This window comes from Pelodiscus sinensis, chromosome 3 (genome assembly GCF_052426305.1).
Source record: "Pelodiscus sinensis isolate ZL-2025 chromosome 3, ASM5242630v1, whole genome shotgun sequence".
NCBI classification, from domain to species: Eukaryota; Metazoa; Chordata; order Testudines; family Trionychidae; genus Pelodiscus; species Pelodiscus sinensis.
Window position 1 is genome coordinate 95,725,980 of NC_143054.1, and position 20,175 is coordinate 95,746,154.

A 20,175-nucleotide genomic window follows, 5' to 3' on the forward strand; every position below is an offset into this window, starting at 1 on the left:
ATTTATACAAAGTATGTCAAGTAAAGTTCAATAGAAAATAATGATTTGCTGAATATGATTATACTATTTGTATGCATGTATCATTTTTGTATGTCAAGTTATGAGTATTGATTTTATACCTAGATTTCAAATGTTTGCCCTGTGGTATATAGCCTGCACATCTTGAAGAAACTATTCAAATTAAATAGCTCATCAAAGAACACTTCACTCACAATGGAAGAAGTCTATCTACACTTAACGGACTTTCCTATGAATGTACTAGTGGGAAAATGGGTTATGGCTTCTGCTTTGAATAAGGCTTTGTCTAGACTGCAGGCTTCTTTCGGAAGAAGCTTTTCTGGAAGAGATCTTTTGAAAAACTTTTTCTGAAAGAGTGTTCACACTGCAAAAGCGCATTGAAAAAGCATCTTGCATTTAAGCTGTGATTACTATGGATGGAGTGGCCACCAGGGTGCCTGTGCTTTTTCCTCTTTCTTCAAAAGAGCTCTTTCAGAAAGGCTTTGTCCTCATAGAAAGAGGTAAACTAATGTTGAAAAAACCCTTCTGTTCTTTTGATTTTTTTTTTCCGAAAGAACATGATTGCAGTGTGGACGTAAGTGAAGTTTTTTTTCAGAAAAACAGCCATTTTTCCGAAAAAACTCTGTAGTGTAGACATAGCCTAAGTGAATCATACATAGACCTGTGACTGACCCATGTGACTCCAAACACCATCTTGTTACCTGTAATTTTCTACAGTGAGAACAATGGGGTTTCCTTCACTTGGCAGAAACTCCTGGACTATGGACTAATGGGAGCATTCTAAGCAGGGGACTAAGGAAGCAACCTGAGACTTAACAAGCTGACAGTTTATTCCATCATTTCTACAAGCCTTTCTTTCTTTTTTTCTTTCTTTCCTTCATTCTTATAATAGCATGATTATTGGGCAAGATCTGAGTTGTATATTGAGAGCCTTGACAGAAAAACCCTGGAAGATTTAAAAATAACAAATGGTCTGGTAGCACTTTAAAAACTAACAAAACATGTAGATGGTATCATGAGCTTTCATGAGCACTGCTCACTTCTTCAGATTCGACTGTGTCCATGAAAGCTCATCATACCATCTGCATATTTTGTTAGTTTTTTTAAATGCTACCAGACTATTTGTTGTTTTGTAAGTTTTTCCTGTTACAGACTAATTTGGCTGCCCTCTGAAACCCTGGAAGATTTGTATTCACAAAAGGGGCTTTAAGAAAAAAGCCACTGAGCTGAAAAATCTGTTGGTGGCCAGCAATCAGAAGTCAGGAACACTGCTCTCATAGAATGGAAATATAATGCAGCTGGCAGCAAATACACAGCAACTTGAATATGAACAAAGACTGAAAATGACCAATTGCATACCAATGGCTGATATGAAGAGAGCAGCTGTTGAAATAAAGAGAATCCCATATTTTCAAGGAATATGGAACGGCTGGTTGCTGAGGAGCTGGTCCACCAGATGCAATAAGAAAAAACCAGACTTTAGCTGCAAATCTTGGAAGAGTAGAGAAAGCTGTTGCGGCCTGGAACTGCTCTTCCCCTCCACAATAGCAAAAACTGAGAAAGGATTTGCTCTGTTTACAAATTTACTGAAAACAAAGAAAAATTTCTATCTACCTTTGAATGCTTATGCTTTCTGCATGAGGTCCCAGATGAGCAGTGAATGCCTGCCCTGCTAATCAGGTTGACTGGAAAAGCCAGGGAAGTATTTAATGAACTAAGGGAACAAGAAGTCTTAGATTATGTGTTGTTTAAGGACTCTGTGGTAAGGCAATTTGAGATCACTCCTAAATCTTACAAGAAGCTCCCCATTGGGGTTGGATGGAAGCTGCGAGGGCAGCTGCCCTCAAGTCCAGCAATATAAAAGGGCCTGGGACTCCTGACTGCTGCCCCTGCCAACAACAGCAACCGCAGCATCTGGAACCCTGGGCCCTGTAAAATGCCACCAGCATTTTATGTTTATAAAACCAGGAAACACTGGAGGTTTCCCTCAGTCCCCTTCTCTTCTGCCTGAAGCCCTGCCTCTTCTGGGGGCCCAGAGCCAGCCCCTCTCATCTTGCCCAGGGCCCAACAAAATCTGTCAGAAAATGTAAAATGTCTAATGGTTGTACCATTGTGGAATGTGCTCATGAGCTAATGGGTTTTGTTGAAAAAATGGGCTAGGGAAGCAAAAGCACATGGGAGTTTTGAAAAACCACTGGATTTAATCACTTTGGAACAGTTTTTGGACCTTTTTTTAAGGATTTCAAAATGATACCTTATAGACATGTGGAAGGTTATGTTCCCCTTCCCTATTTATTACATGGTAAGCTGGTAAAAGATCACAGAAAAGCATTAACTTTTAGAGAACTTTAGCATCTAATTTGTAGACTGTGACATGGTATACTAACTACAAGTATGAATGTCAATAATATTAGCCATAACATATACAAATATCTTTAATATTACTTCTTCATTGATAACTTTACAGCAGCCTCCTATGAAGGACTGATACACTTACAATAGATATTATGGTACATCTTGTCAAAGGCATATTGTAACAGGTGGAATAAGATAATGAAGATGTTATTATTCTATCTATCAATCGATATGCAAAGTATATTTAGTATGCCAGTCTCCACAATATCTATCGCCATTGTTGAATTATATTTTTGTGTTCAGTGTCATGTCATGTCATGTCACGATTGGACCATTTCCTATTTTTCAGTGCCGAAAATCCAACCAGCATTTCAAACCCTACATGACACCCAACTTGCCAAAGCGATTTCATTATGCTAACAACATTCGCATTGACAAAGTTCATCTTTTGGTGGACCGGCAGTGGCTGGCTGTTAGGTAAATTATGTCTGTAAAATTATTCTTACCCTTATGATTCAAGATGTCTTATTTCCTTCACAGACGTGTCATTTGCTTTTCATTTAAGACTTGCATTATGTGCAGTGAAGACAATAGCTAATCCTTAGAACACTGGACTTTCCAAACTGTTAGATGAATATTTAGGAGGACATATACAGGACATGATGTTGTGTATCTGTGTAAGCCAAGTATCCACTGTTTTATGTGGTGTTCATAGAGTTTTCTTTTCAAAGCAACATGGCAGGTGAGGGAAATCAACACCTTGTTCATTGTGCATCTTAACAAAATGTCTCATTGTATCAGTTAAGCATATAGGGCTGCCAGAATTGGCTTCTGATATGCTCAATGAATCAGAAATTGTCATGCAAAAAGTGCTGCAATTTTTAAAAGACTCATAACTCAGTCACATCAAAACCAGTTTTCACTGATACATTCAAAATGCTTTTTGATGAGGACTCTTACCTTGTCAAATGTTAGCTTTCTATCTCCTGATATGCTAGTGCCAGAGCTATCAAAAAATTGGGGAGGGGGGAGGAAGTAATACTGAAAGTCTAATTTCCTCCAAATTTTCCTCATTTTTACTCAGACTTGAAAAGATAAGGCATCTTTGGGAAGAGACTAAGCCTGAAAAGAATATAAAAAAAGTGAATGATTTGGAAAGATAAGATTAACTGAAAAAGGCATGGTTAGAATGGTAATAGTTATATGATCTTAGCTGTTGTAGTTATTTATGCTACCATTATAGTGAATGTACAGAAACTGTGTATATTGTAGACATACACACACCATAAATTCCGTGGGGGTAGATTTTCAAAACAGTATATTGTATGTGTACTCATAAGGGCATCGGAAATAAATCACGAACATGATGTAGGTGTACACATTTTCAGGTGGAAAAATGAAGGTGCTAAATCACAGAAAGTCAGAAATTATGAGACTTTTTAAAATCCCATTTGTATTTTCAGTTGAAAATGTACTACAGATGCAAATTCTGCTTGAACTTTTTGGCCCAACTGGCACAAATCTTTAGGGATATATTTTATATAGAGATAAAAACTCTTTTTTTGAACATGTGAATATAAGGAAGGCTATTGCAAAGCTAGTCCCAAAACTAGCAGTTGGTGGGTGTTTTGAACTTCCCAGGTCAGAGGTCATCCTTGTACTCTGATTATTTCAGAAGCATAAATGCACTGTATGAAGGCTAGCATCCTGAGGGTGAATTTCTGGTTAATATAATCTCAGAGGGTATGTCTACACTTGCACCCTCTTTCAAGAGGATGCAAATCAAGACATTCGAAATTGCAAATGAAGCCGGGATTTAAATATCTCGCGCTTCATTTGCGTAATTGCATTATGGCGCTATTTTGAAATAGCGCTATTTCGAAATAACAGATGCTGTTAAGATGCAGTTATTTCGAGAGAAAACCCTTCTCTCATTATTATTCCTCATACTCTTATTCCTCATAACTGTTAAATCTCATTTTATGAGTAATAAGTGTTATTTTGGAAGAAGGGTGTTCTCCCGAAATAACCGAATCTACACCGCATTTTCTATTTTGAAATAGCGCTATTTCAAAGTAGTGCCATAACATGATTATGCAAATGAAGCACGGGATAGTTAAATCCCAGCTTCATTTGCAATTTTGAATGTCTTAATTTGCATCCCTCTATCGAAAGAGGGTGCAAGTGTAGACATACCCTCCGTGATTTAAGAAAAGCAGAGGCCTCTGCAAAAGTCAGCCTTGTGTTATAGAAAATCAGTACCAAAATATTATGCAAAATTCTATCAGGGGTGATAGAACTCCACTTTTCTGGGGTAACCGATATTATTATTGTATTTGTATTACTGCTGCTTACAATATAAACTGGTTTCTTCTTAGGAATAAAGATTATACATTTTGTGGTGGAGGTAATCATGGCTATGACAATGAACTTAAAAGTATGGAGGTAAGGTGATTTCTTCTCAGATCTCATGTTCCACTGTATAGCCAATTACATATTGCAAATAAACCATACAGTGCAGTATATGACAGTTTTTGCAATCTGACTTTTATTACATTGACATCCAGACATTTAACCCTGGAAATCTACTCTCTACAGAGACCATATATACCTAGGATCAAATGGTCAGACTAGCCTCAATTATGCTTGCCAAGTCCTATGATTGTGTATCACCTAGAGGCTATGTGTAAACTACATTCCTCTTTAGAAAAAGGAATGTAAATAAAGCCAAACGAAAATTCAAATGAAGCACGGATATACAAATCTCGTGCTTCATTTGCATAATCACATGAGAGCACTTTTTCGAAAAAGAAACCTCAGTCTAGATGGGGTTCTTTTGGAAAAAAAAACCTTTTTTGAAAGAACCCATACACCTACGCAAGATTTGTAAATCCACGCTTCATCTGAATTTTTGATCGGCCTCATTAACATTCATCTTTTGAAAGAGGAATGTAGTTTAGACGTGCCTTAAGAGTCTAATGTTTAATCATCACTCAGTGCATCTAAAAATATGAGTCCTATAAACTACAGTATCTACACTAAACACATCATGGTGAGAAACATAAGTTTGCAGAAATCACATAGCCATATTAAAAGCACCTGAGAATATAATCATCCGAAATTGCCTAATTTTTTCCAGCTTATTTACATTTCAGATGGAATGTATTCATCAAGAACATTAATCATTCTGCTGATACAATATGTGTAAGAACAAATGAGCATTTTGCATAACATTTTCCTTTGTCGGCATCCTGTTTGTGTACTTTAGAAGTGCTTATCAGAAAACATTAAGAATTCTTTCTATATTAGTCAGTACAAAATCCCTTTCCTCAGAAAAGAACAAAAATACCATGCTAAAACAGATCATTGGTCCATCTGGACATGTCTCCTGTCTCTTGCAGTGATCAAGTTCAGGATGCTTGAGAGAAGCGTAGACATTTCCATAATGCACTTAATTGTTCAGTACTACTTTGACACTATTTCCTGACTATATTGACTTGTCAGCCCCTAAAGTTTTTAATCGTAATTAAAATTATATTATATAATTATTCATGTAAAATGTAAATAATTCACTTTTATTTGCCTCAGTGATATCCTGCTACACTAAGTTCCACAACTTAATGGTCCTTTATGCTAAGTATAAAAAGTATGTACATATATCCCTTTTAAATGTGGTTCCTTTTAATTTCATTTGACATCCTCCTGTTATTGTTTTATGGGAAAAGATAAACAGATTTACATGTTTGGCTTTCTCTGTTCTTCGTTGGCAATAAGCCATTCTGTGTAACAGATTTGTTTCAGAATTCAGTCCTTGTTCATCTGTTTATCCACCCTGTGCTCTGTTTCTGAGAGTGCTATAATAGTATGTCCAAAACCTCCATTTGGATGCTCACATTAACTCTTAGGCACATAAGTGCTTAAGTGATGACTTGAAAATCCTGGAAGGATATTTGGATTAAAACTCTGAGAATATTTGAGTGTATCTACACCACAGAGACTATACCAGCATAGACTTACCCTGCATCATCAAAAAGCATTGTTCTGTTGGTGTAGGAACATCACCTCCCTGCACCAAGCTGACTATTTTAATAGAAGCCCTCTTCCACGGGTATCACTGTGTTTACATGGTCGGGGGTGGGAGTGGAGGTGGGGCGTTACATTCCCTTGATTAATGTAGCTCCGCTGATTTAACTTCTTAGAGTAGTCACACAGGCCTCTATTGGAATCCTAAATTCCACTGAAATTACCTGTCCAGTGGTTTGGGATTTTAATAAACTAATAAATAGCAGCCCAGATCATGGAGCTAAGCTACAGAGGCCATGCAGAGAAAAATGTTCACAAAGATTAAATCCAGCATTTTGGAGTGAGCTTCTTATCTCAGATTGATAGAGTTGAGTTTGCAGTGCTTATGGTAGTGCTCTAAAAATGGCTGTGCAGACAGTACTTTGAGTTGCAGGTTGGTCTGTAGCTCAGGAGGAGTGGGGTTTGGAGCCCAAGCTTCTACCTGGGCCATAACTACAAAACGGTGTCTATGCAGCTTTTTTTAGAGCACTAATGTGAGCTCAAGGTTGGCTAGCCAGGCTAGGACTGGCGCTCCAAAATGCTTAGTCAGAAACAGGAAAAATTTAAAAAACAATGAATAGTCTTGCAGTACCCTAAAGACTAACAAAACATGTAGATGGTATCATGAGATTTCGTGGGCACAGCCCACTTCTTCAGATGACCGGAGTTTTGAGTTTAGGATGTGCATACCCAAAATAAATAGGAGAGGAGGAGAAGGGGGGTGGGAAACAAGAAGCAGAGAGTATGGAAATGTCAAAGAGAAAAACAGGAAGGTAGAACTGGGAATCAGGGAGCACCTGAAAATTGGATGGTTAAAACGAAGCAGATAAGAATCAGAGTCAATGGATAATATCCTTCCTAACACAGGAATCTACACAAAGAGCTCTCTGCACCTTCATGGAATGTTAGGTTGGTAGTGTCCCAACCATCCCACATCACGACTGAGGCCATTAGCATGAGAATTGAACTTGCAGATGAATTGTAATTCTAATGCCTCTCTGTGTATTTGGCTAGTAGAATTGGTTTGTGACAAGACATCCACTTGAAGATCTTTTAAACAATGATTAGGAAGATTAAAGCGTTCCCCAACAGGTTTCTGTATGTCCCGTTATGTATACCTGATTTGTGTCCATTGATTCTTTTCCATAGGGACTATCCAGTTTGTCCAATATATAGAGCAGTGGGGCATTGCTGGCATTTGATGGCATAGATCAAATTATTGGATGTGCAGTTAAATAATCTTCTGATCTGGTAGTTTATGTTGTTGGCTCCAGTGATGAATTCACTTGTATAGATATGTGGGCAGAGTTGACACCATGGTTGGATGCTTATGATGTGGTTGTGTAGCATGGTTACCGGAAAGAATTCGTTTCAGATTGGGGGGTTGTCTGTAAGCGAGAATAGGCTTTTCTCTCATTCTTCCATGTGTGTCTAAGGGTACGTCTAGACTACAGGGTTTTGTCGACAGAAGTTTTGTCGACAGAAGTTTTGTCGACAGAAGTTTTGTCGACAAAGCTTCTGTTGACGAAGAGCGTCTAGACTACATTCAGTTCTGTCGACAAAGCAAGCTGCTTTGTTGACAAAACCCTATAGTCTAGACACAACCCTACATGCAATAACACCTTCTGTCGACAGAACTCTGTTGACAGAAGGCGTTATGCCTCATAAAATGAGGTTTACCAGCATCGACAAAACTGCTGAGTTCTGTCGACGTTATGTCGACAGAACTCAGCGGTAGTGTAGACGCAGGGTATAGTTTTGTTGACAAAACTCTGTAGTCTAGACACACCCTAAGTGACTTAAAAGCCTCAGGCTCATTATCAAAAGTGACTTTAGGTGTTTAGGAGTGTAAGTCTAATCATCTTTCAGTGAGGTTTAAATTGCCTAAGTCAATATTGAAAATAGGACATAAGAGCCTAAAACACTTAGGGCTAGATTCACATAGGGATTGTAACTTGTAGGCCCTGGAAAATCACAGGAACAAAACAGCAATTCTGAAAGCCTAAGTTAGATGCCTAGGCTCCCTATAGAATGCATGTGAACAGATAGGCACCTCAGACTGCAATTCACAAAGTTAGTACACTAGGACTACATCTAGACTGCAATCCTTTTTCGAAAGAGGCTTTTTTGAAAGATACTTTTGAAAAAGCCTCTTTCGAAAAAGGGTGCCTAGACTACAACCAGTACTTTTGAAAAAGCAAGCCACTTTTTTAAAGAGAGTACACAGGCAGTCTGGATGCTCTCTTTTGAAAAAGCACAATTTGCATTATATAGCGCCTTTTTTCAAAAGAGCACTTTCGAAAAAGGCGTTTTTCCTCATAAAATGAGGTTTACTGCAGTCAAAAAAACCACTGCGTTCTTTCGATTTAAATTCGAAAGAATGCAATGGCAGTCTAGATGCAGGGGAAGTTTTTTCAAAAAAAGGCCACTTTTTTTGAAAAAACCCTGTAGTCTAGACACACCCTCAATGGGCAGCCTCTAAGGCGGTGTCCAGACTCAGGGGTTTTTTCGAAAAAAGTAGCCTTTTTTCGAAAAAACCTCACCTGCGTCCAGACTCAAGCCGCGTTCTTTCGAAATTAAATCGAAAGAACGCGGCTTTTCTTTCGATGGCGGTAAACCTCATTTCACGAGGAAGAACGCCTTCTTTCGAAAGTTCCTCTTTCGAAAGAAGGCGTTCTTCAATGTAAATAGGGCTTCTTCGAAATAGAGCATCCAGACTCACTGGATGCTTTCTTTCGAAAAAGCAAGCCGCTTTTTCGAAAGTTCAACGTGCAGTCTAGATGCTCTCTTTCGAAAGAGGCTCTTTCGAAAGTATCTTTCGAAAGAGGCTTGCAGTCTAGACATAGCCTAAGATAGCTAATGGGAGACACTGTACTGACAAGGGTATGTAATCAGCCATGACCCTCTCACGGATGGAGATATGTGCCCGAGTATAGACTGCAGGCAGAGTATACAGGAACAGGGGAGTCAGTGAACCATGCCCCTACCTTTATACAGGCTGTGGGGATGAGAGATGGGGGAAAGTAAGCAAGGTCTTGGGAGAAGAGGTAGTTTGGGAGCAGGGCCTCAGGAGAAGGTGGTGGTATGAAGGTGCAGGATTGGCGATAAAGGGTGATGCAAAGGTGGGGGACATAGTTCGGGTGCTGGTGGCCTCCCCTTTACTAGGAAGCCCTGGTTATAGGGAGGTGCCTACCTGTTTGTGACCTAAAGCTGGTAAATTCCTTTTGTAATTAGGTGCATAAGACATGTTATTGAAAGACCAAATTCTGCTCTCTTCCATCAGAATAAACCCACTGATTTTAACTATTGTGACAGAGTGCAGAATCTGCCCCATACTCTTAGTTCTCTTCCAGTCTAACTCCTGTCTAGTTGCATTCCTTGAGATAACAGCTTTTATTATTACAATTCAGGCTATCTTCATAGCATATGGCCCAAGCTTTAAAGAAAAAACTGAAGTGGAACCTTTTGAAAACATTGAGCTTTATAATCTAATGTGTGGTGAGTATAGACAACTTGTGTTGCAGTTGGTAATGCATGAGTGGGTTTTCAGATACTAATGAATTTTGAGATAAGTAAGACAAACAGTACATAAGATTAGTAGAAACTGTACTAAATGTCTCACCTCACCCACACTCATTAGCTGCATAGTGCTCCTAACAATTATATGAGCAATGAGCTGCAAATACGCATGAGCTCAGATGGGAGCTCCTGGTGGTCATCTTGGGACAGGAACATTACAAATAGTTGCAGCTGTTGGTCAGAATTTTAGCTAGGCCACTGTACCCCAAAGTTTGAGGTTGTAATTTTCTGTAATTTTTTTTAATGATCACATAAAACTAAACATTCCAGTATGCCTCATAATATAATTTAACCATCTCAAATAATGACCTAGCACGTGGTTAAAATCATTGGAATTTCTGCATATACCACCACTTGAAACTATAAAAAACTACCCAGAAATGTCCAACCTGCAACATCTTACTTCTTAATTTTTACATAAGATGTAGCATATAGCTGTTATACTGTAGAATATGTTCTACTGTATTAGTCCTTTCATATTTAACAAATTGCAAGCTCAACTGCCCGACTTACAAGGAATTGGTTAATTAGACAGTTTCTTAATTGTTTGTTGCACTTCTGGATTAGATTTTAAATATTTACTTTTGTTTTTGTTAAATCCTGAATAACTCAACCTTTTATTATTTGGCATTTCATTTATCCATGTGCATTTATGGTTGGTTACCCAAGCACTTCCGTTAATTGAAATAGTACTGTCATATTTAGAAGGAATGCATTAAGGATTAGCTGCCAGGCAAATAAAATTCATGGTATTTTCTTCTGTAGGGCATCAGGATGTTTTTGCAAAATTTTCAAATGTTTTGTAACCTGTTTAATCAGATGTGCTGCATATTCAGCCTGTACCAAACAATGGAACTCATGGCAGTTTAAATCATCTTCTGAAGGCACCTTTCTATAATCCATCTCAGTCAAAAGAAGAATCATCTCCTTCTTCATGCCCTTTTACCACATCAACTCCTGTGGATCAGTTAGGATGCAAGTGTGCCCTACAAGTAAGTAATGGCTCCAGAGTTCTATTTTTAATCAGAATATGAATTCTTCTTAACAATCCTTTAATATTATATTTTACAGATGTCAAATTGGGAAGCAATAAATCAAAGATTAAATCTCACCTCCGAAGCAAGTAAGTTGTTAGAAATAAAAGGAGCAAGGGTGATCTAAAGTCTACACTCTTGGGTTTTTTTATTTTATATGATGATCTCAGTGGGACTCTTTGCAGAATAAAGTGCTTAATGAAGATAGGTTAAGATGAACAAATCTAGCCCATAATTAATAACCTCCCTTCCCTTTCCTTGCTATGGAGAAGAGGTTGGCTGAGAATCTCTTTAGGACACTGACCCAAATCTCATTAAAGGTAATGGAAAGATGCCAACTGGCTTTTGTGGGTTTTAGGTCAGGCCCAAGTTACTTTAGCAAAACAGGAGATAAAACTACTGTTCCCAGCCTCTCGGCCATCTCTTGCCCTTCATCTGGGGAAGAAGGGGCATAACTGGATTATTTTGGATTATCAGATAGAGCCTGATTTATACTTCACTGACACACTGAAGCCCACAGAACTATATCAGTGTAAACTTACCATAAATTAGAGGAAAATCAAGGCCTGGCTTTTTGTGATATTTGCTCTGTCACTCTTGAGTAACTTATGTTTTAAACATACCATGAAAAATATTGTTCCACAATTTCAAATATCCAGAAGTACAAATCCTTAATAAACATTTTATATTTAGATTGTACATATTTTAATCAATTAAAATATCATTCTGTTTGGCGTATATTTAGTCCTCATTCCATATGCCTTTCTGCCAAGAAAAGTCTTTTCACAAGTAAAAAACTCAGTAACTATTGTTTACATTCTAGTAAAGAAAGTGGAAACTTATACTTTGCCCTATGGGAGACCTAGAGTTCTAAAGAAGCAAAACACCTACTGCCTTCTTTACCATCATCAGTATGTGAGTGGATACAGTCACAACCTCTGGATGCCACTGTGGAGTGCATACACTGTCAATAAAACTGTACGTTAACAAATATACTGATCATTCATAACCCTATTTTCTGAAAATGTAGAGCATTCATTAGGGACATTGGTATAAACCAGAGGACATTATATGACTCTTCCAAATGATTTCTTTCTTGCAATTTAATATTTTTTCTTATGAGAATAGAACAAGTTGTGTTTACATTTATGAAATTGCCCCAAAGCAATACAATTCCTATTCAGTGTTTGGTTTCAAGTGGTGGCAGGGGGTTTAAGCAACATATTTGTAATGCTTTTTAAATACATCTGAATTGTCCAAATCCATCTTATCTTGAAAAACAATATGAAAAATAATCAGAATTAATCATACCTTGCATACCTGAAAAATTATTTCAAAATATGGAAATGGCCACTTGATAGGGGCATAAAAGATGCAAACACTGAAGCACGGTCATTAAGATGGTTCATCTACACCTGTTTTTGTAAAATGGGTAAATAATCAGGATAGGCAAACAGAAGTGCAGAACCTGCATTAGGGTCTGTGATAGCATTTACGGACCCAATACAGAGATTAACGGTGAGTCTATAGTGCAATTCAAAACCTGCAGCTGGCCCATGCCAGTTGATTCAAGCAAAGGGGCTCTTCAATTGCAATGTAGATATTTGAGCTCAGGCTGCATCTCAAACTCTGCGATAATATGATCTCACAGAGTCTTGAGTGTATGCTGCAGCCTAGGGCCTGGCAATTCAAAAGGGCTCCTGGCTCCTGGCCACTTCCACTGCTACTGCAGCAGTGGTGGCGGCTGGAACCCTAGGCCTTTTAAATTGACACTGGAGCCCCACATGGCATGCTTCAGGCAGCTCTGAGGGTTTCCTGTGGTAGGTGCAGCATGCTCAGGGCCAGAGGGCCACCTGAGGGAAGCTAGTCACAGCCCTGCTCCTTCTGCTTGAGGCCTCACATCTTCCAGGGGCACAGAACTAGCCACCTCCTCATCTTGCCCAGGGCCCAGAGAATCTGTGGTCCCCACTGCCTGCAACCCAAACCCAAATGTTTACACTGCAGTTAAACAATCCCTTAGTGTGATCCCTGTGAGCCAGAGTCAGCTAGTATGAGCCTGCCATGGATGTCTAACTGCAGGGAATAAAACAGCAGTACTGGGCAAAGTGGGTCCTGCCCGTCGTCTCAGGAGCTGTGAAGCATAGTCCAAATGGAAGATCTGTTCAAAGGGGACTCACTCGGTCAGTCTGGGGGTGGCAGGGAGAGAGAAGAGAATGAAGGAGGAGTAGGTGGGTTGCAGAATTTAGAGGCAAAGTGATCCACAAGAAGTAGTCTGGACTATAGCCAGACCCAACCGGGAAGATAAAGGACTGACCTTTTCCCCTTTCTTGCTCCTTGCTGAAGGAAGATTACTGGGCACTAGGAAGAGAGTTGAGGAATGCTTATTTGACTAATTAAACTGTTGGGGCTGATTGCAAACTGCATGCTGAGAGGGTGCGCAAGCCCCAAATTGAAGAAAGAGATGTGGATGTAGGAAGTGACTCATGGGAGGCTGGCCATTTGCAGCAGGAAGAAGTGATCATGACTATACATGGGCCAGGTTATGGATCCCTTTACCTCCTCCCCAGGACTATGGGGGATGGCGGGACTGTTGAGCCATGACTTGCCCAATTGGCCTGCTGACCATTGAATGAAAACCACTATACAGTTGCAAAGGGTGAAAGTGGGGAATGGAATATGAACAGTGAGAGAAAATAATAATAAATGTGAAAATAAATGCTACTAACAGGAAAAAAAATGAGTGCTTTCTCTTGGCTAGTCGATGGTAGTCATGCACACAGGCTCCAATTTGCTTCTCAATCCCTGAGAAAAAAGACAAACTCTGATTGCCAAGAATGGGTCCTTGTAAGTTTTCTTAAGCTTATCATTAGCTTTCTCTGCCAAGAAGCCTTTCCAAAACAAACAAACTACTGTACTGAGTAATTTAGACTAAAGCAGTTTCTGTTGCAAATGTCTTCCGTGTATATATACAATGCATAAACAGGATGATTGATACATGCTATAATTACAACTGGAGATGGATGAATCTTGTAGAGTTTATGTTTTCATGAATCTCTTGAACCAACTGTTTGGGGGTTGACAAGGTTTACAAAATGAATGGTGAGTTTGCATACCTTTTTCACTATAATTTAGCCTGCTTTTATTCCCCATGAGAAATAGTTTTAAAATGGATTTTTCAGCTAAATGGAAATCTGTATTTGTTTTATAACATGATATATATATGTCTCCTCCTTGTAGAAATACAGTTTTGGAGGAAATTCTTTTAAACATACTATGCTGAGGGGGTTAAAAAACATAAACTTTTTCAAAGAAAGCACTTTAAAAATATTTTCTTGAAAACTCCATTTTCTCTTGTAGAAACAGTTTTGATGGAATTTTTTTGACCAGCCTTAACTCAAGTTGTGGGTGTTTCACTGAAAGGTTCATACTCCATCATAGATGAGTACTGAATGAAAAGGGCTCTGATGTGTCTGGAGTGGACTATAAGAACCAAAAATCAGTAGTTCAAATTATACCATCTGTGAGAAGATTATAAAATAGAGTTGATAAAAGTTCCCCCTCTAATAATATTCAAGAAAATAACATGGAAAAAAGTTACAAATGTAAGGAGTAGATTACATTTTCTAAACCTATGTGATTAATTGCAGTTCTGGTTGGGTTTAACTAAATATAACTAATTAGAAGAAACAGGAGTTTTTAATATGAGAAAGCAGGACAAAAGCCTCATTACTTCTACCAATAGATGAGTCATAGGTGGCTTCAGTAGCTGTCTCCATTTGTGTGCTTTGGGCACAATACTATGGTGATGCCAAGGTCCATGGAGATGGTTTTTCTCAAAATGAGCAATACATCCTGGGTTACTTCTAATCCAGAGAAATGATGCCCAGTGATTAGCAGTGCCTCTGAGTTAGTGTGTTTGGACTGCCAGACTGATACAGAGACACTCAAGCAGGACAACAAAAAGAAGCAGTCTACACTCACCTGCACCATTAATCTACTTCAGCTACACAATCGCGTAGCTGTAGTTGACATACTGTCCATGGTATCTTGTGTGCAGTAAGGTTGACGAGGGCTGTTCTCCTGTCGATGCTGGCTGTTCTTCTGGCTTTGATGGAGTACCAGCGCTTTTGGAGATAGATTTATCGCATCTATAGCCGATGCAATAAATTGATGGTCGGTGGATTGATTGTTGCAGAGTCAATCCACTGTGAAGTTCAGACAAGTGCTGAGGTTTTGCTGACTCCATTTCCTGTAGATTTCCTCAAATGGCTGATTAGTCAGGAACAGTGCAAAGGGGGCAGTGTAGGGCTAAAAAGTTCTTGTATGTAATTGTCTTTTTGTGTGATGAGCATGTTATGATTGAACAATTCTTTCTGACTTGGTATTAATATGCAGTCATAAATATTCATCTTATCATAATTACAGACAATATACCAGTAACAGCAGCTGGATTTTCTGTTACCTATGACTCAGAATCAGAGAAATATATAAGACTTAAACCAGTGGTTTCCAACCTTTTTAACCACAAGATCACTCTTCCAATTTAAGTGCAATGTAAGATCTACCTCAAACCCAAATACCCTTGCTCCACTTTCTTCCTGCCCCTTATTTGAGGCCCTGCCCCTGATCCACCTCTTCTCCACAGCCTCCCCCCTGCTCACTCTGTTCCTCTTCCTCTCCTCCATCCTCACTCATTTTCATCAAGCTGAAGTAGGGGGTTGAGGTGCAGGCTCTGGTCTTAAGCCAAGGAATTTGGTGTGTGGGAGGGGCTCAGGGCTTAGCCCAGGGCAAGGGATTAGGGTCCAGGAGGGGTTTCAGGGTGCAAGCTCTGAGAAGGAGTTTGGGTGCAGGGGGGCTCATGCCTGGGGCAGGAGGTTGGGTTCAGGAGGAGGTTCAGGGATGGGATAAGGGTTCAAGAAGTAGATGCTGGCTGGGCACCATTTAATTGAGACAGCTTCTAGGTGGTGGAGCAGCAGGGTTAAGGCAGGCTTACTCCTGCCCTGGCCCTGCACCACTCCTGAAAGCATCTAGCATGCACAGCAATGGCTCCATGGCACCATATGCTGCCCCTCATCTACATGCACTGAGCCCACAGCTTCTACTGTCCATGGCTCCCCATTATTGATCAATGGGAGCTGCAGGAGTGGTGTCTGCAGGCAAGGACAACATGTGGAGACCCCCTGCTCTGCCTTTCTCAGGGGCTGTAGGGACATGCCAGCCACTTCCAGGAGCAGCAGTTTCCCCAGGGATAATTACTCCAGTCATGACAGTTTAGGCATTTTAGAACTCACTGCTCAAAGAATTAAATTAAGCGTAAGAGAGAAATGAAAATTATGAAATGCACAGACCAGTCAAAAACCAAAAATAACTCACTTTGCAAGCAGAAATAAGTAACAACAACCACCCACGTATGTGTTGGGTCGGGAGATGAGAGTGAAGGACAGTGTGGGTTTGTGAGAATGACAGAGACATACACAGTGTGTGAGAGTGACAGAGATTTGCATCGCCAAGTTCCCTCCAGCCCCTTCTCTCTAGAGGCTGTGTCTACACTGGGCCACTTATTCCGGAAAAGCAGCTGCTTTTCCGGAATAACTTGAAAGCTGTCTACACTGGCCGCTTGCTTTTCCGGAAAAGCAATGACGATCTACTGTAAAATTGTCAGTGCTTTTCCGGAAAAACTGTGCTGCTCCCGTTCGGGCAAAAGTCCTTTTCTGGAAAAACTATTCTGGAAAAGGGCCAGTGTAGACAGCACAGTAGTCTTTTCTGCAAAAAAGCCCCGATCACAAAAATGACGATCGGGGCTTTTTTCCGGAAAAGTGCGTCTACAATGGCCACGGACGCTTTTCCGGAAAAAGTGCTTTTGCAGAAAAGCATCCTGCCAATGTAGACACTTTAAGCATTTCCGGAAAAGGGTGCCAATGTAGACACAGCCTCTGTGTATAGAGATAAGGTACAGAAGTGGGGGGAGAAGAGACACTCAGACATCTTCCCCTTCTCCCTTTTCCTTCCCACACCATGCACAGCAAGCAGGAGGCTTCAAAGGGGGCACCTTCAAGGCAGAGGTTAGGAACAGCATGACAGCGGGTACAGGAGCAACTGAATTGCCAGCACTTGATAGCTTCCTGGCCAAACCTGTAAGAATCACCTGTCAGAGTCTCCAAAATCTACCAGTAGATCCTGATTTACTAGTTGATGACCACTGACTTAAAACTATTGGTGCTTGGAATGAATTTCTGAGGTAACATACTCATCTCCTCCAAAGGAAGGAATTGGTTGCATCAAGCCACCCACCTCTCCCACCCATTGATATTTTAGAGAAGAATGAGCTCCTTTTTCCACAACTCATTAATCAGCATGTAACAGGCTGGGATGCTAACTCTGTTGTTAGAGAGCAGAATTCAAAGCTATGGAATCCTTTATAATATTTTGTTGGTTGTGAGTTGAATTTGCACACTGGAACACTATAATTTTATTTGCCTTTCCGAGTTTGCTGTAGGCCCTCTACAGACTCTAGAGTATGTTTGTGGTTAAAGAAAATTACATGCAAGGATTTTTTGTTTAGTATAAAAATATTGCAAGTTAAATTAGCTTTTGAATCTTTTCTTTCAGTAATCTAATCTGCACAGCACTGTGATAAAAGCAGGCTTGAGACTTGTTTGGTATTTTATGATTTCTGACAAAAAAAGTCCTCAGAGCAATGGGATTATGGGGCCTTTGTTTTTTTATGGGTTAAGACTTTTTTTCTGCTGGTATTACCACAGAAACAAACAAACAAAAAAAACCCTCCTGGAAGTGGCTGAAAATTGACAGCAGACCACAGCAGCTGTGGAATACTATAGTTAGTCTCTCATGTAATGAAAATAAATTGTGCATCTGGAAACATTAATTACTGGGTTGTTTGAAAAAACTTATTTCTGTTACATGAACTGGAGAATGGATTGTGTAATTTCATCTATGGAATAGTCTTTTAAAGTAGTTGTAACTGGGTTTTCCTTCCTAGGCCGCCATGCTTTACCATGTGGCCTGGGATAGAGGAAATAAGAAGGATACAGCTATAGCTCCAGGGATGAAAGTCTTCTTTGGAATCTAACCCTATTGAAACAGAGTTTGTCTGTATAGCTGATGAAGATCATTGCTTAAGAAACCACTGCATGATACATACATTCTACCTAACTGTTGACCAATAACAAATCTCGCATTTTGCAGGGATGGAAAAGTCATTCTGTAGATTCTGGCTTAGCAACTCTTGTGGTTTTTTTAAGTCTTCTGATTTCTTTGACCAAAGTCATTTGGGTATGGTATGCATTGACTGGATTAGCTCAGAATCTCTTTCTAGCAAAGGGTGATGATTATTTTAGATTTGTCAACAACTGTTGATATTGCTGATTATAAGGTTTTGTTGATTTGGTTGTGGAACCTAGCAAGAGTTGATTGGTTCCTCTCCCATCTCTCACTTATTTGTGGGTACTTATTTCTCTAACTAAAGAGTGCTCTCCTGAAAAGTACAATGTAGATCTATATTATTACCCTTCCTATTCAATTTGTAGAAGAGGTAAGTAGGAGAGACAGTGAAAAAATATGGGTTGAAATACATTCAGGGTGCACATGACCACTTGCTCTACATCTCTATCCTTTTGGTTTGACTGGAGAATTAGAGTAAATACCCCCGACAGAAATGTAAGACTTGGTGAGAATTACTGTGCATGTAGAGAAGAGTAAAATAATGTTGGTGGCTTGGTACAAGCTACTAGAAGAGTTAGTGGGATTTATATTGGTTCCTCTGACCAGGGAAGTTTAAATGCCATCTGTAGTCCAGATGCATGACTTAGATGTTGTAGATAGATCTTGGGCTGTTCCTGGATGCTCAGGGAGCAGCCATAATTAGGAGCACATTCTCATTTGGCCTTGGTGAAAAAAACATATGATATTTTCTCTCCAAGATAGTCCTTGCCTCATTTATTCATATGTTTGTCACCTTGTGATTAGATTCCTCTAATAATATCTTCTTGGGGCTATACTTAGAGGCCTTGCAGAAACTGACACTATTGATAATGTTGATATTAATCAATTGATATTTATGAGATTGATCAGTATTGATCATTGCAAACTAGATGCACGTAGGAACACGTAATCCCGACCAGGCACAGAAAATAATGGGGTCTATCTTAGCTGTTACCACTCCATAAAGAGATCTGGGAGTTATTGTATATAGTATTCTGGGAACATCCCTTCAATGTGCAGTGGCAGTCTAAAAAGCTAACAGGTTGTAGGGGATCAGTAGGAAAGGGATGTAGAATAAGACAGAAAAATCTCATATTATATCTATATAAATCCATGGTACATCCACATCTTGAATACTGTGTGCAGATGTGGTTGCCCCATTTCAAAAATATATGTTGGAACTGGAAAAGGTATGGAAAAAGACAACAAAAATTATTAGAGTTGTGGAACTGCTTCCATCTGAGGAGAGATTAATAAGACTGGGAATTTTCAGTTTGCAAAAGAGATGTCTAAGGAATGTTAGAGGTCTATAAAATTGTGAGTGGTGTGGAGAAAGTGAATAAGGAAGTGTTATTTACTCATAATAAAACAAGAATGAGGGGTCACCAAATGTAATTAACAGGCAGCAGGTTCAAAGCAAACAAAAGGAAATATTTCTTCATAGTCAGCTTGTGGAACTCTTTGCCAGAAGTTTAATGAAGGCCAAGACAATAAGGGTATGACTACACTGTGGTGCTATTTCGGGATACTTCCAGTACCCCAAAATAGCTATTCCGCATCTTGACAGCACGGCCGTTATTTCGAAATATCTTTCAAAATAACAGGCACACTGTTCCGACATTCCTGTAAACCTTATTCCATGAGGATTAAGGGATGTTTCAGAATAACGGTTTATTTTGAGTTTGGCATTGTGTAGACAGCATCAAATGACAAAATAAGCTATTTTGAAATTAACTCAAAGTAAGCTAGCAATTGTGTAGCTTATTTTGAGCTAAGAGTATTGTGCAGATGCACCCTAAAAGGGTTCATAATAGAAATAAATAAATGGAGAATAGATCCATCAATGGCTATTAGTTGGGATGGGCAGAGATGGTGTCCCTAGCCTCTGTTTGCCAGAAGTTGGGAA

At 39.4% G+C, this 20,175-nt stretch overlaps 1 protein-coding gene across 6 annotated transcripts in view; it reads left to right on the forward strand.

Annotated features, from left to right (window-relative positions):
• ENPP3 (ectonucleotide pyrophosphatase/phosphodiesterase 3) overlaps positions 1–20,175 on the forward strand; it is a 75,149-nt gene that overhangs the window by 41,203 nt on the left and 13,771 nt on the right. For all 6 annotated transcript variants that reach the window (XM_075924190.2, XM_075924185.2, XM_075924184.2 and 3 more), the window contains 6 exons: positions 2,723–2,850; positions 4,752–4,818; positions 9,846–9,933; positions 10,834–11,006; positions 11,086–11,137; positions 11,872–12,026. In XM_075924190.2, the coding sequence (XP_075780305.2) occupies positions 2,723–2,850; positions 4,752–4,818; positions 9,846–9,933; positions 10,834–11,006; positions 11,086–11,137; positions 11,872–12,026 (663 nt within the window). The remainder of the gene's footprint in view (positions 1–2,722; positions 2,851–4,751; positions 4,819–9,845; positions 9,934–10,833; positions 11,007–11,085; positions 11,138–11,871; positions 12,027–20,175) is intronic.